Genomic DNA, 14,793 nt, shown 5'->3' with positions numbered 1-14,793 from the left:
ATGGCGGCAACGTACTGAGTCGTACGGATCGAGTCGAGCATCCATTGTTGAGGCGATCATGGACGTAACATGGCAGCGTCAGTACACAGGTGAGTGGAGTGAAGAGATGGATGGGCATGGGTGATTTGCAGCTGATCCTCGCGGCACAGTCTTTCTCATTGTCGCGCGTGAGATAGACGAGGATGACTCAGACAGACGACCTAACAGGCTTCAGAATTACTTCTCGGACAAGACAAGGTGACAGGCCCCAAAAGAGGCTACGCGGAAAAGTTCTGTGCAGAAGAAGCTCGTGTTTGCCGTCGATGGCTCCATCATGTCTGACGCAACCCACCGTGGCAAGGACACAAACAAGAAAAAAAGGGCGTTGTTCATGCCAGACATTGTGCCGTTTCTCGAGACTGGAAGACGGCGGCAGCGCAGCGCGTAGTCTACTCTGCGGTCCGTGGTCCGCATCTTAATGGGGACACGCCCTCCCCTCTGAGTGTGTGTCTTTCTCTTGGGGCCACTTAGAGACCCTTGCTCGCTTCTGGACTCTAGACTCTGGGCGGCCCAGGGCGGCCCCATCGTCAACTAGGGGTCGCTCAGCCAGTCGCGCGGCCCCCATGGCTGCAAGAAAGACGCCCGGCCAGTTTTGCTCGCGCCAGAGGGACCAAGCAAGAATGTGAGAGGGAGCAAGAGTTGCGGATGAGAGGGGCTAGGAGAGGGCGCCAGCGCCAAAGAAGGGGTGCGCGCGACGTTAGTTTGGACAAGACAGGTGACGAGCGGCGGAGGGGTTCCGTTCGTCGAAGGAGGTACAAGACACAATGGGGCTACTGATCGCTTACCTGCCAGCTGGAGGAGAGCTCCCATGGTCCAACAGGTGGAAGCAAGCCGAGCCACCAGCTGGAGACTTTTTGTCGTCCAACGCTGAGGGCAAGCCAACAGCAATTCCCTTTTGAGCAATGGCACGGAGCCCTTGGTACGCCGCGCCTTGTTCATCTTGGACCAAATGCTGCACATTCGGGCTCGGGGGACCGATCTGGGCCAATCCCAGATGGTGATGTGATATGCCTGGTCGCAGTTGGGGATGCCGTTGCAGTATCGGGCTTGAGGCTGCTCTCGGCTCTCAGACCTTGGCTCTTGAGACGCGCAAGGTGCATACCAGGGTGGTACTGCGCAGAACGCAGCAGCAGAGGTAGTCCTGACGTACCTCGCCAGCTCCAGGTACTTTGCGGTTGTCGACGAGGTACTTGGGCGAGTGACGCAGTGCGAAGCGCCATGCCGCCCCAAATTGGAGAACTCGGAGGAGATTCTCACGGCCCCGGGCTTAGCATTTACCTTGGCGATTGAGACTCGACGCCGAGTCGGGGCATGGACAAGGCATGGCACCGGCGAGAAGGGGACGGACGGACCCTGGATTCTGGGTTAGGTTCCTCTGTTGGATCGAGACTCTGGTCATCTCATTCATGGCTTCTGCGAAGACTGCGCCCATGGTCTTGAGCATGCAATGCATTGGATGCCGCCGCGAACCACCATCCGCCATCCATCCACCACCATCGTCATCACCATCATCTTCGTCGTCAACTGGAAACCCATCCATCGCATAACCGCACTGGAACCCGCTCCCTCCACTCCTTCGGTACCACGGGCTAGCTACCTGCTATACGACCACCACCAACACCAACCGCGCGCCCCGGCCGCTGCCCGCCCACCTTTTGGTTTCCCAGGGTCCCCGGCCCCGGCCTCTATTATTCTCCCACCCCCAGTGGTCGCTGGCGCCGAATGCTTCACTTTCTTGCTCTCTTCTTCTTGCTGCTGTTTCGGTATCTCTCGACTCGACGTTCGAGGCTCACCTCACCTTGGGTTGTCTCGCTGGCCTCTCTGACTGACTCCTGACGGCCTTGTTTCCTGCTCCTGAGCCTGGCTAACACGAGCTGAAACGAAACCGGAGCGAGCGCTTCAGTATCACTCGAGGTGAGCCAGAGACCAGACCGGGGAATTCGAACCCTCCACTACCTAGATTCGCCGGTATCTGGTCATGCTCTTGAGCCTTTTGGTCAATACTGCTGTTGTCGATTGCCGCCGCCCTCTTTTTTAGCTTGAACCTGGCTCTCTCGCTTCTCAGATTCCCTCGTCTCGCTTTTGGCCTCTCCCCTACGCCCATCGCTTGCTTGTCTGCTTGCCTTGCCTGCTCTTCTCTTCTTCCGGCACACCCTCGTCTTAGGATCTCACCCCAATCTCGATCCTTCTTCCTTTTTTTCCACTTCCTTTTCTTCCTCGTCCTCTTCTTTTCCCCTCAAATCCCCTCTCGACCAGACCAGGCCTGATCTGAGCTCCCCGCCACGAACCCCCCGCCCATATTTTGGCCGATTACAGACGCAGCATAATCGCGCGTCAAAAAAACCTACCGACGCCCCAAGCGCCGCGAAACTCGCCATTCCCACCACCTCCATCGTACAAACCGCAAACCACCTGCCGACTTGACTTGCGCCCTCTCGCCTTTCTCTCGTTTTATCCCCCCCGCGCGCATGCAACAGGTTTTCAGGCTATTTCTTGAACCTTATTCTTGACGTGGACCATTATTATCTAGGCTAGGACCCAGAATTGGCAGAGGAAGGAACGATCACAGTCCGGCTATTGTCTTGTCTTGCCGTCTCAGCGAGACTCTCACCCGCGCACATTCCTTCAAGTCCCGCCCACTCACCTCATCTGTCAGCTCTCATCTCTCAGCTTTCACCCTTGGATTTCTCTGCGCCACCGACGCCTACGGTTTGCGCTTTATCTTTTAGTCTTGGATCCTCGAGCTTGCGGAGGAAAGGACGCCAAGAGGTGACGCTGCCCTCGCTGACGGCCTCGAGAGGAGAGTCGGCGCGTTCACGTCGACTGCGGCTCATCTCACAGCCCCGCGCAGATTCTCACAAGTACCGCGCATCGCGCCTCTTTCCGCCCACGCCGTGATTCAAGTCTCTCCACGGCTCTCACGGATACGGCCTACGATTTCGTCAATTTCTTTGCTGGACTCCAAATCGCCAATCGCGTGCCCCGGGGTTTCCAGACAGCCACCCACGGAAGGTCCGGGAGAGAGTCTGATTCCGCCTGGTGCCAGGACGCTTCCAGCTGCTCGATACCGGAACTTCTCAGGCTTCAATCACGGATCTCATTCAACCACGGCTTCGCGCGCTTTCGCGCCCACTTGCAGTTGACACAGTCATGTCGACCTTTACCGCCCTTAATGGGGGCTCGCCTCCTAGGGCTTCTGATCCGCCCACCGTGACTGTGGAAAAGAGCTCCGCCTCAGATGAACGCGCACACAGCACGGCCGCGACTCAGCCTCCGCCCACCCCTGAGCTATCATCGAACCAAAGACCCGCCCAGGATACTGACAGACCATCATTCCAATCGCCCGGCTACCCCGACGTAGAGAGCTCTCACAAGCGCAAGCGCTCCGACTCTCTTGAGCAGCGACGAGATCCTATGCCTCAGGATCGGTCTCCGGAAGTAGTGGCAGGCCCTCCCCAACCTGATTCACGCGAGCCCTACGGAACTCCTTCAAGAGACTATCGACATTACGGCGATGAGCACCGTGACAAGGACTCCTGGTATGCGCAGCAAGGACGTGATGAGCGCAGCTATGATTCTCAGCAGAACTCTGCCACCTCAGCCCACGGCCAGACGGAGGAGCAGATCAGTGATGCGCTACGAAGGGCTGCTGGCCAGATGGACCACGGCGACTATTCCAACGCCAGCCCGGAGGGCGATGACCGGTCCATGATGTATGGCGGTCAGTACACGCCTGAGCAAAGGCGCGATGGCGTCTTGCAGCACGACCCCAAGAAGCGAAAGAGGAACTTTAGCAATCGAACCAAGACAGGCTGTCTGACCTGTCGTAAACGCAAGAAGAAGTGCGATGAGCAAAAGCCCGAGTGTAAGTCACCACCAACAATGCATGGAACATGGCGCTGACAATCTGATAGGCGGTAACTGTCTCCGTGGTAGTTTTGTCTGTGCTGGCTACCCTCCTCAACGGGGCCCAGGGTGGCAGAAGCCCGACAGCAAGGCCGCAGCAGTTCCCCTCGAGTCCAAGGATCCGACTTACGTGCCACCAGGAGCTTACGGAATGCCACAACCAGGCCCTTACGGCGCCCAGCCGGTGAAGCGCGAACCCCTGCCGCCGTATCGCGGCCAGGCCTTGCGGATTGACCCCCCACAAGGCCGCCCTTTGGTGACCGAGGACGACCGGCCAACGGCATCAACATTGCCCAGCGCGTCCGTCACAAGTCCCGAAAACAAACTCTCTGCCATGTCTTATACTCCTGCAAACGTGTTTCCAACTCCAGTCAGCGCAAATCCTCAACCACCACCGCCTTTTGGAGAAAGGATGACCAAGGAATATCAACGCGTGCCTCCCCTGCACGATCTCAGCAGGACGGAGCCCGAGACTCCTCATCCTGGGAACCAGCTCCCGCAGATTAAGGTCTTGCAACCGACGAGGACAAATAGTCCGGCTCCTCCTCCGCCTGCACCAACCTCAAATGCTCAGGTCGCAGCGCAACTGGCCCTCTCGCACTCGCAGTTCCCGCAGAGACGGACACAGAAGGAGGAGATGCTATCAGGAAGACACTTCTATCCCTTCGACAAGGAGCTATGCCTGGAGCGTGAGCGTTGCGCCGCAGCCTGCTGGAGGTTCAACAACCTCACCACTCCGCCGACCATCGGCGTGTCTACCGAGGAACGAGCTCGACTATTTCTCGAGATCCTGAAGCCCCGCGATCCTGTTCGAGTTTCTCCAACGGAGCTCTCACCAGTCACCAACGTGGGCCGCGTGGGTAGTCATGTCACTGTCGAGACTCCCTTCACCTGCGACTACGGATACAACATTACCATCGGACACCATGTGGCAATTGGACGCAATTGCACAATCAATGATGTTGGCGAAGTCAAGATTGGCGACAACTGTGTGATTGGACCCAATGTCAGCATCTTCACGGCCTCGCTGCCCATCGACCCCAAGAAGCGGCAGGGTGGACAGGGTCCCCAGCTTGGAAAGCCCATTATCATTGAGCAGGATTGCTGGATCGGCGGAGGTGCCATGATCCTTCCTGGGCGAACCATTGGCAAGGGTAGCACTGTAGGCGCTGGATCAATTGTGACCAAGGTGAGTCTAGCTGGAAAACATTCTTGAAGCAGCCGAAGCTAACTCGCGCATTAGGATGTTCCTCCCTTCACAATTGTTGCTGGAAACCCCGCGAGGGTTCTCCGCGGCATCGCTTCATAATTATTGTACTCGGCGATGCGCTTCTCTTTCTTCGCTTCATGTCATGATACCCTAGTGTATTCACATGTATAAAGTCAAGATGACTCCTAACCTCCTCCTTTGGTGGCGGTGGAAATAAGGAGTTGTCGACGATCACGAATGGAGCCAAGCGTACAAAAGTCTCGGCGTTGCGTCTTGTCTGATTGATTGGTTGATTGATGTTATTGGGAGGATATTTATCTTTACAGGGGTTATAAGTGCTGGGAAAAGCGAGTTTTACAAGAGGCGCTGGCTGTCGGATCTGGGATGCCCAAGACGGGCTTGGGAACTGGCTGAACAGGAGTAGGAGTGTAGGGGCTGGTTGGTACGACAACCTATGGATCAGGTATGATGATGGGACAAGATGGATGGAATGGTATCCGATGGGACAGGGTGGGATGGCAGGGTTCTCTGTGTTTTCTGTTGTATGTGCTATGACTTATGAGAGATAAACAAGCCGGGCGAAAGCCTGCAGTGAGATATCCATATTATTGATTGTTGCTTACAGCAGTTTAGTTGCAGTTGGTCAGAGACGATAGCTGGGAGTTTTGCTCATTGAAGTGGCAAGTCTTGTATGTGTTGTTGGTTCTATATTGAACATGCCATCTCGCACTCGACTTGGCCTCAAGGTCAGACTCTGAGCATGTGTTCTAACCAACAGGACTTGAGTCCTAGAAACTCTTTGACAACTTCCTAATCGGGGCCAATGTAAACAAGAGTCAGGCCTCGCTTGGGTTATGCATGCAGTGTAAGTGAACGGTCTGGCCTGTATGGTCACATATGCGACCCATCCCAAGGCCACCCGTGATATCAACAAACAATTGACTTTTTCGTTAGGTCAGGTCTTGGAATCTGTATCTCGTCTCCATAGTGATGATGGATTGTGCCCACACGAGTGCGCCCTCGTCAATGCAACCTCGAGGCCGCATATTTCGTCGCATGGGATGGATTGTCGAGTGGGGGGTAAACATGAGCAAACCTCGTATAACTCAGTCGAAATCAACATCCCTTCCGAGCATGTACTCGGCTGCCTCTGGAGGCGGTTGGTTCGTCGGGGGCTGTTGGGATTCATTCACGTTCCCAGATCGGAGATAGTGGTCAATTGATATCTGGAGTTTGTCAATCGAGAGCTTTCGGCATAGGGGGAGAGAAACAAACCCAGTCAAACCCTTCGGCAGAACCAAAAAAGTTTTCCATTGGAAGAAACTCTTGATAATCGATAGAATACTCGGCAATCGAGATTCCGGAAAGATCAGGCATTGCTCCAGAGGTACCACCATCAATGTACGCATACTCGGTGCTGGTTGTGTCAAGGGTCCCTGGCTCGGATATGGTGGTGGCGGCCGGCGTCTCGACGCGGAGGAGGATGGCGCGGAGGACTTTTGCGGCATGCCGAGCGTCTTTGGACTTGGCACCGCGCTCGTTCCAGATTGTGTGTGCTCTCTGGAGGAGTTGAATACGGTGCTGACGATCATGTGGACTGGTGGTTGTCAGAAGATGAGCTACGGTTAGATGGTCGGAACTTGCCTTATATCGGTTGACTCGCAGAGATCAAGACACAAGATCATGGCGGCAACGAGAAAGTCATGTAGCGTCAGGCTCGAGACCATGAAGCGGTCATGGTACATTCGCCCGCCCTCGCGGATGGCCTCGTCAAACTCAAGATGGAGGTCCAGTATCCGCTGGGCGGCGGCGCGGCAGATGTCGCGGGACAGTCTGTATCGGGGCTCGTCCTTGGCAAAGCTGAGATAAGGGCGGTGCAGCACGCAGAGAGTCTTGCGGTACGAGAGCTCGAGGATCAGGCGGTGCATGATGGTGTGACCCTGGTCTTCGGGCGAGGTGCTGTTGATGGGTCGGATGTTGTAGCAGGGGGGAATGCTGTCGTAGAAGGCCTCCAGCTCGGCCTGGAGTCCCATTGTTTCCTCGTATGGTCGCGGTTCTACCGCTAGAGTATGTATGAGGACACGGCGGATCAGACGGCATAGGTGAGATTTGATACGCCAAGCCAGTAGGGGCGTGGGATAGATTGGTGGTCTTGAGGGTGGCACATCCGTCTCTTCGTCAAAGTCGTCATCGGTCAAGTTGCGCGGATGGTCCGCGTCACAGACTTCCTGGTATATCATGGGCGGCATGCCAAGCTGAAATGAAAAGAGCAGGTCAGACGTCTGGACCATGAACCAAGTCCGACGACGCATCTCAGCCTCAAAGGGCGTGATGTTTGGAGAGACCCTGGCCGCGTCGAGGTGATACCCCCTGCGCTGGGCGAGACGGACAGCCAAGCCGTAGAGCGACCATATCGTAGCGTCCGAGTCAACCTTTTGGACGTTGCGAGAGTGTGCAAACATCATGAGCGCCTCGACCGAGTACGGCCTCGCGTTGAGGTACTCCCCCGTGATGAGGCACTGCGCCGAGCGGTGCATATAGAACCTCGGCTCCGCGACTGTTTCCAGCAAAGGGCTCTTGACCTTGGCGATCATGGCGCCCAGGCTGAGGACGGAGAACATGATGCTGAGCCAGAGGAGGTTGGACTCGTGGGGCCTCGACCAGAAGAGCTCGTAGCGCCGCCAGAAGTGTCGCTCGTGGGTAAAGGGCACGACGAGGAACTTGGCGTCGAAGTAGGTGCGCACGAGGATGTCCGCGTCTTGGCGGGAGGGCATGCTGGATCGAAGCTCGTCGATTGTGACGGGAGTGACGCCTCCGAGGACAATGTCCAGGGCAGGCAAGTTCTCGGGTTCCTCTGGCTGCTCTTCCTCCTCTTCAGTGTTGAGAACGCTTTGGATATCATGGATGCTTTGAAACACAGCTTCCCACGATGTCTCTCCATGATACGCAGCATCCGACCCATCCCTCGGACAACTCTCTAGCCTCTTCTGCCCACCAGAGGCCGCGGCGAGGCGCTTGACAATCTCCTCGAGCTTTGCGACCTTGGACTGCATCTCGCGCCTGCTAGTATCAGGCCCCTCGCCGTAGATGCATTCCATCGTCTCATCGCGCCTCCTGCAGGCGCCGCACGAGGGCCTCGCGCGGTCGCACCTCGACTTGCGGCGCTGGCAAGCGGTGCACGAGACGGGCTTGCGGTTTCGCGTGATGCGGTGGGCGTCCCTGGTACGGAAGACGCCCGTGAACTGGGCGATTTCGGGGTCTGGCATGATTCTCTTAGACGAATGGCAACTTGATCTTGCAGTAGTAGCAAGTGACGAGGTGAGGTGAGCTGTAGAGACAAAGAAGTGGTGATGCTTGGTTCAAAGCATGGGAATGAGGCTTGCTGAGCCTCCTAAACTTAGATCCCAGCAGATAGACAAACACACCGTCTCTGAGCCAATGAGAACCGCAGACGCCAGACAGCAAGCTGCAGGATTGTTGGTGGGATATAGTTGTTATTTATGGTCCAGCTCTTGTTGAAACGCTGGGTATCTATTAACAAGTGAGGTTAGTTTTTCCGTTTCAGTAACACCATGGTTTGACGACTTACAGATACCTACCCTCGATAGTTGTCGATGTTCAAGATGAGTAGGCATAAACTAAACTTGAACTTGTTGTATAACGTTATTGACTTTGTATATTACTAAGTCCGAAATCCCGTTAAATGCGGGGGTTGATAACCTGGTTTCTTCTCACAACTCCAGCTCATCAGAGATAGTCTCGACTATCTGTAAGAAATCTCAACAGAGTATGTTCATCAAGCATTTCTTGGCTCGTAATATCTATTCCCAAAATGACTCCTCGTCCGCTTTTTACCCCGTTCATGTCCTCTCTATCGTACAGGGTTATTTGTCCAAGAGACTATGTGATATATATGACGTGATTGATACAATGCCAGCAGCAAGGTCGTATCGCTGCCCCCATGACTCAACAACTCCAGCCGTGTTATCTTATACAACATTACCGAGCCCGATCCTGCTCCATCCGCCTCTTGTTGGCGTCAATGATCTTCTCCATCGTCTTCAGCGCCCGGGTCTGATCCCGGAGTCGCGCAAATGCCTTGAACGTGTGCACGTCGGGCTTGAATCCGGCTGCCTCGAGGTCCTGCAGCGTGCCCACCGTCTGGGACAGGTTCTGCATCGAGGCGTAGCCCTTGGCGAGTGTGTTCCACGTCACGATGTTTGGTTCTAGGCCATGTTCCCGCATGGCCTGGAGCACCTGCTCGGCCAGCATCTTCTCCCCCTCATTATCAATCCGTGGATGAGAATGCTAAAGGTGAAGAGGTTGGGAGCCGGGTGGACGGGTGCCTCGTCGGCATTCACCCCTGCTGCCTTGTCCTCTTCCTTTGGTCTCGAGTACAGAGAGGAGCGGAGCATGTCACCAAAGACTTGCAACGCCGGCCGTTGTAGAGATTTCCGCTCGAGCATCACCAGGATCAGCGTGTCATGTATCACGCTCCCCTGATCCTTGACCACCTCGGTAGCCCAGTTCCTCTCGGGTCCCTGTTCTTCCAGACGGGATTTGAAGAAGGTGTAGAATGTCATCAAGTCATAAGGTCGGTAGAGACTCTTGATGTATGCCCGTAGCATAATGGCCAGAGTCTGCGCGTTGGGTTTTTGTCGAGGTCCTCCGCTTGTCTCGAAGAACTCATCAACAACAGGCACGATGGTGCTCTTGAACTCCCAATCTCTCCGAGGACCGGATCTGAACTTTTCAATACCGTCCACGTTATCCTGTCCTAAGATCAGGGGTAGGGTATCTGGCACCAGCCATTGCAGAGGCTCCAGGTCAAACTTCTTGACATAGATTCGGAGCATCTGTCCGAATAGGGGGAGGACCCATGGAGCTGGGTATTTCCTTTCTCGGCATTCCATCTCTGCAAAGAAAAAGATGGAGTGGAGAGTATTGTTGAGCACATCCACGTAGGGCACCTTTGCCGCTCGAGCGACATCAAGAGCAAGGCGCACATTGGATGCCTTGAGGCTGTTCTTGGCGCCCCTGAAAACAGTCGTGTAGCATCGAGTATCAAGTTCAGCTCCGTTCTCTACCAGGAGGAGCGGAAGCCTGACAGCCTCGGCGATATCGCCCTGAGAGCAGAGTGACTCGATCAGGGCTGTGAAGCTCACCAGATTGGGAGAGAAGCCCTTTTCTAGAAAGTACTCCATTGCTCGTTGTGGCGAGAAGGTGTCTTCCTCTGTTTTGGTCCACGCTTCTCCTTCTTGCTTCGTGTGTAGCAGTGTCGTGATGACACTCGCCACAGGTGCAGAGTTGAGGTCGTGGCCGCCCTCGGCGATATGCCGCAGGATCTCAAAAGCTGTTTCTTTGTGAGCGAGACTTTCTGAAAGCTTGCTCGCGAACTGCAGGAGGGTATAGGAGTGCATCTTGATGCCCGCACGATGTAGAATTTGGTACATCTCAGCTGCCTGCTCAACGGGGAGTCTCTTGGCAATATGACCAAGGGTATGCTGGCGGAACGGCACATGGCCGCGTGGGAGGTCCTCTGCCAACTTGGCAAACAGCTCGAGCAACTCGTCAGCTTTTGAAACACGGTCTCGATGAACCTTGATATCTTCAAGCTTGAAGTTTGTAATGCAAAAATGTGCCACGTCGGAGGCGGCATACCCAGGAGGCAGAGGATCCAAGGTAGCCTCAAGGACTTGCGCCGCCTTTTCTGGACAAAGATGCATTGTAGACAACATAACTGTTGGCCACTTTTCCCTCCGAGTCTCGACATCGAGCTCCTGCCACGCCTTCTGCATGGTCGAGAAGCTCCCCAGCTCAAATAGCCATTTACCGTCATCTCGCCACGGCCACGAGCTCGGGTTTGCGGGTGCCTCGATCAGAAGCATTTTCCGCTTCCAGAAATTGAACCGTGACCTGACAGCCACCAACTCGGAGGCGGGAGTTTGAGAGCGTAAGTAGGCCCATTGATCGGCTATCGTCTTTTTTCGCTTCAGCTTCAACTTCATTTTGCGACGCTCCTCAGCCAGCTTCTTTGCCTTCTCCGGACCCCTTTTAGCCCGGCGCTGGAAGAAACCTGTGTCTTTAGAGGTCCCAGAAGGACTGTTCTCCTCTCTCAATCCTTCTGTATGCTCCTCAGCATGCGCCTCTGCCTCGTCTCGACCTTGTTCGGGCCTCCATGGTGGTTCTGAATATGCCTCGGACACTAGGGTGGGCTCGGAGGGGTTCGGAGATGCATTACGGGGCCGCAATTGAGCAAGTATTGAAGGCTCGCTATCGGGGAGCGGTGATTGAGCTGTGGCATGATATCTCCGAGCAAATATCGACCGGTCGTGCCCGTGGTTGAGTCGTATTGCGAGGAAGGCCGCTCGTCTTGTCCATGTCTGCGCCGTCACCGAGGACTCGAGCCGCCTCGTGAAGCAGGCGCGGTACATGAGAGCCGTTGGCATTTCCCCGAGTTGAGTCGGCGTCAACTCGAGGTCAGCCGTTCTTCATAATGATCGCCCAGGCGAGTTTGCTTAGGACGACGTTGAATTGTCGCGGGCTGTCGGAAGTTTTGTCGATTTTCGTCCAGGAAGTTATCGGTTTACGGGAATTTCTTAACTGGACCGTTTCCGAGGTCGCTCCTGTCGCGCTTCAGACCAACATTTTTTAGGTTAGGTTGCGCTTAGCCCCGGCTGTTTTAGTGGCGCTTGACCCTGCAGCGGCTCTGAGACGCCCTGCCACAGGCGGTTCGATTGACGCGCTCCAGGTACGTATTCGCAGCAACTTTAGAGGTATCCATCCTTGAATTTACATTTTACACCCCGCCAACCTCAACCCACGATATTCAACCTCGAGCTTCCTCAATTGCGGCAGATTCTGCGCCGTGCTTGTGCGCATTCCCTTCGCTTACCAAATATCACCATGTCTTCGTCACACCTTAACCTGAGCGCTGCCTCGGACGACCGAAAAGCCAGGCTCGCCAAGCTCAAGAACCTCAAGCGAAAGCAACCAGGCGACGAGATCGTCGCGCCAGAGTCAGAGCGAGCCGCGTCTCCCCTCAGAACCCGATGTATCTCGATTACACCTCTCCGGACGCAACTACGACCCAGAGACCCGGGGCCCAAAGCTCGGTTTCGAGCAGGATCCAACACTCAGCCTCGAGAAGCCCACCCTCGAGGAGCAAGCCGCCGAAGTCGAGGCTGAGATCAAGCAAAAGGCTGCTGAGGAGGCGCAGGACGATAAGGGTGTCGACTTGTTCAAGTTGCAGCCCAAGAAGCCCAATTGGGACCTGAAGCGGGAGCTGGATAAGAAGATGGAAGTGCTCAACGCCCGGACCGACAACGCTATCGCGCGCTTGGTTCGCGATCGGATCACGGGGGCGCAAAAGGCTGCCTCCAAGACCAAGTCGGCGGACGGCGCTGAAGGCGACGGCGAAGCTGCCGGCATGGACGGTGTGGCCTTGGTTGAGGGACTCAGAGTCAGGGAGAGGGAAGAGGCAGAGGAGGAGCGTCGCGAACGGGAAGAGGAGGCTGCGCTAGGAGCATGAGGTGGATGATACTGTACGTTGGCTCTTCCTCGTCCTTTTTATTTGCATTTTAGGGGTCTGGCGCATTGCGCGATCACGGTTACACTATCTTTACAATATACCCAATAATTATCTTCCTCCCATGTTCATAGCCTGGGTCATGGCTAACCGCCGACTAAAGGGACTCAAGCTGCGCTCCCGAGGCTGCTCATTTGGAGGCGGGCCCCTACGGCCGTGTCCCCGTCCATTATGCCCCCCACGAGGATGTCTCTCCCGTCCTGGCCGAGTATCGCGTCGATCTGGCCTTTCAAATCGTCGTCCCCTGTGCTCGGGTGACCTCGACTCGCGAGGGTGTTGATGTCGAGATTCGTAGGATCCCCTAGACTCCGATGAATACCTCCTTTGTCGCCTCGAGTGTCCGTTGTCCTCTCTAGGGGGGATAGGTTCCCGAGATCGGTAGCGGTCTCGGCGGTCGTCCTCAGGGGAGCGACTGTCACGAGACACAGAGCGCCTGTGCTGGTACTCAACTCGCGGGCTGCGACTGCGACTGCGGCTGAGACTGCGGCTCCTACTCCGACTATCATCCCGGCGTCCGCCGCGCAGCCCAGCGTCTTCATCAGAATAAGGGATTCGCGAACGTCGGGCAGGTGGAGGTGATCGAGTCCTCTCCCTGGCAGGCGAAGGCGACCTCGACGCGCCAGTCGAAATAGTAGAGACCGAGTGCGATGAAACGGATCTCGGGCGCTTGGCAGCAGACTCGATCAACTCATCATCACGCTCCTCGCGCTCACGCTTGCGGGCGCGTTCAGCCTCTGCTTTGGCGAGCTGTTCATCTGCAACACCCTGCCTGAGACTTTGTGAGTATGTAGAGCTCAAGGATTCATCAATAAAACGCACTTTTTCTCCAGGGGATTCAATGTGTCATTGGTAAGCTTGGGAACCAGCTTTGGGTTCCGAAATTGCTGAGAACGCGATGGGCGCGACACGTATGGCCGCTCCTGGGAAGATGCCTTGCACTCATAAGAGTAGTGGCTTTCTAAGATGGTCAGCACAGGCACTCATTGTAACGTTTTTGGAATACATATCTCTCTTCAGACACTTTTGACATTGCACGTTGGTTGGTGTCGACCTGGAAGGGCCGCCACGTCCCCTGTAAGTAAACATATCAGATGTGATATGGCTTGCGCTCGGAAAATCGTTTTCCAGGGGTGAAGTAGGATAAATCGAAGTGAGACTGATGTATCTTTACTGAATATCGGGAAATATCTGGTCGTTTCTGATAAGTATGGTTGGGATAAAGGTTGATGGTCAGTGAGGCAACAGAGACCTGAGGATGATTCTTCAGTGATGTCGGCAGCCTGCGTCACGTGATTGGGCGAGCCAAGTCGCATTGGGGCTGTCCAAAGGAGCAGATAATGGCAGATCAACTTGGCTATCAGGTGGTCTGAAAAAAACACCGCCGGTGCTGGCACCAAAATTGTATGGGGAGAGCGGCGGTGTTTTTTTCAATCCACCTGGCTATTTGGCATCCAATACCATAAAGGCTAACATGAGTAAATCTTGATTAGCGTTGATTTCTTCATCTTCTTTCTCAATAGTGGCCTTACACTAGGGCGGAAAGACTCGAGGCAAAGTATGCGCTGAAGTCTGAACTACCTCTTTACTTCGGCCTTCAAATGAGCCTAAATAAAGCCCCTTCGAGTGGGTTATTGATCTAAAGGATTGTCGATCTCAGAAGCTAAGTTGCCTTTGCCGGGATGCGATGTCTAGCATAGTTTGAAAGAGCCAGGCCTCCTTGACAGCAGGCAGAGTATCTACAAACACACCACAACCAACCATCATTGGTTGATGACCGAATGAATTAGTTGATTCTCACAAGGACAGACAAGATGGGTCATCAGAAATTCCCCTTCTTGTTCTGCACCCATCACATGACGACGGGTCTCGGGTACTTACCACCAGCTTTCACGCTAGGTACTCACTCATCCACGGGCTATCCTGATGCACTCCACAGTGCTAGTTGCTCGCCTTATTTTCACATACACCTGATACCAATCCTAGACTTTCACAGTCATGGCAGGCCATGTCTAAGTCTTCGGACTCAAGCAATCTCGCCGCCGTGATCGCC

General features: G+C 55.1%; 6 protein-coding genes across 6 annotated transcripts; 2 read left to right on the top strand and 4 right to left on the bottom strand.

The window, feature by feature from the left end:
• Positions 1-570: 570 nt before the first annotated feature.
• Positions 571-1,579, bottom strand: MRS44_007781 (uncharacterized protein; the record flags this gene model as incomplete). Its single annotated transcript, XM_065620653.1, has 2 exons — positions 571-1,151; positions 1,318-1,579. The coding sequence occupies 2 exons, from the start codon at positions 1,577-1,579 to the stop codon at positions 571-573; spliced, it is 843 nt and encodes a 280-aa protein (XP_065476725.1).
• Positions 1,580-3,189: 1,610 nt separating this feature from the next.
• MRS44_007780 (uncharacterized protein) lies at positions 3,190-5,254 on the top strand (the record flags this gene model as incomplete). The annotated part of the gene is made up of 3 exons (XM_065620652.1): positions 3,190-3,904; positions 3,954-5,134; positions 5,189-5,254. 3 exons carry the CDS (start codon positions 3,190-3,192, stop codon positions 5,252-5,254), a joined length of 1,962 nt encoding a protein of 653 aa, XP_065476724.1.
• A 1,007-nt stretch (positions 5,255-6,261) lies between these two features.
• On the bottom strand, positions 6,262-8,421 carry MRS44_007779 (uncharacterized protein; the record flags this gene model as incomplete). The annotated part of the gene is made up of 3 exons (XM_046283542.2): positions 6,262-6,381; positions 6,431-6,752; positions 6,815-8,421. The coding sequence occupies 3 exons, from the start codon at positions 8,419-8,421 to the stop codon at positions 6,262-6,264; spliced, it is 2,049 nt and encodes a 682-aa protein (XP_046134213.2).
• Positions 8,422-9,154: 733 nt separating this feature from the next.
• MRS44_007778 (uncharacterized protein) lies at positions 9,155-11,589 on the bottom strand (the record flags this gene model as incomplete). Its single annotated transcript, XM_065620651.1, has 2 exons — positions 9,155-9,463; positions 9,517-11,589. 2 exons carry the CDS (start codon positions 11,587-11,589, stop codon positions 9,155-9,157), a joined length of 2,382 nt encoding a protein of 793 aa, XP_065476723.1.
• Positions 11,590-12,061: 472 nt separating this feature from the next.
• Positions 12,062-12,686, top strand: MRS44_007777 (uncharacterized protein; the record flags this gene model as incomplete). The annotated part of the gene is made up of 2 exons (XM_065620650.1): positions 12,062-12,174; positions 12,296-12,686. The coding sequence occupies 2 exons, from the start codon at positions 12,062-12,064 to the stop codon at positions 12,684-12,686; spliced, it is 504 nt and encodes a 167-aa protein (XP_065476722.1).
• A 108-nt stretch (positions 12,687-12,794) lies between these two features.
• On the bottom strand, positions 12,795-14,056 carry MRS44_007776 (uncharacterized protein; the record flags this gene model as incomplete). Its single annotated transcript, XM_065620649.1, has 3 exons — positions 12,795-13,512; positions 13,563-13,701; positions 13,993-14,056. The coding sequence occupies 3 exons, from the start codon at positions 14,054-14,056 to the stop codon at positions 12,795-12,797; spliced, it is 921 nt and encodes a 306-aa protein (XP_065476721.1).
• Positions 14,057-14,793: the final 737 nt, after the last annotated feature.

Source organism: Fusarium solani, assembly GCF_023522795.1.
Source record: "Fusarium solani strain SB1 chromosome Unknown bctg00000004, whole genome shotgun sequence".
Taxonomy (NCBI): Eukaryota; Fungi; Ascomycota; class Sordariomycetes; order Hypocreales; family Nectriaceae; genus Fusarium; species Fusarium solani.
This window is presented reverse-complemented; position numbering and strand designations above follow the sequence as displayed.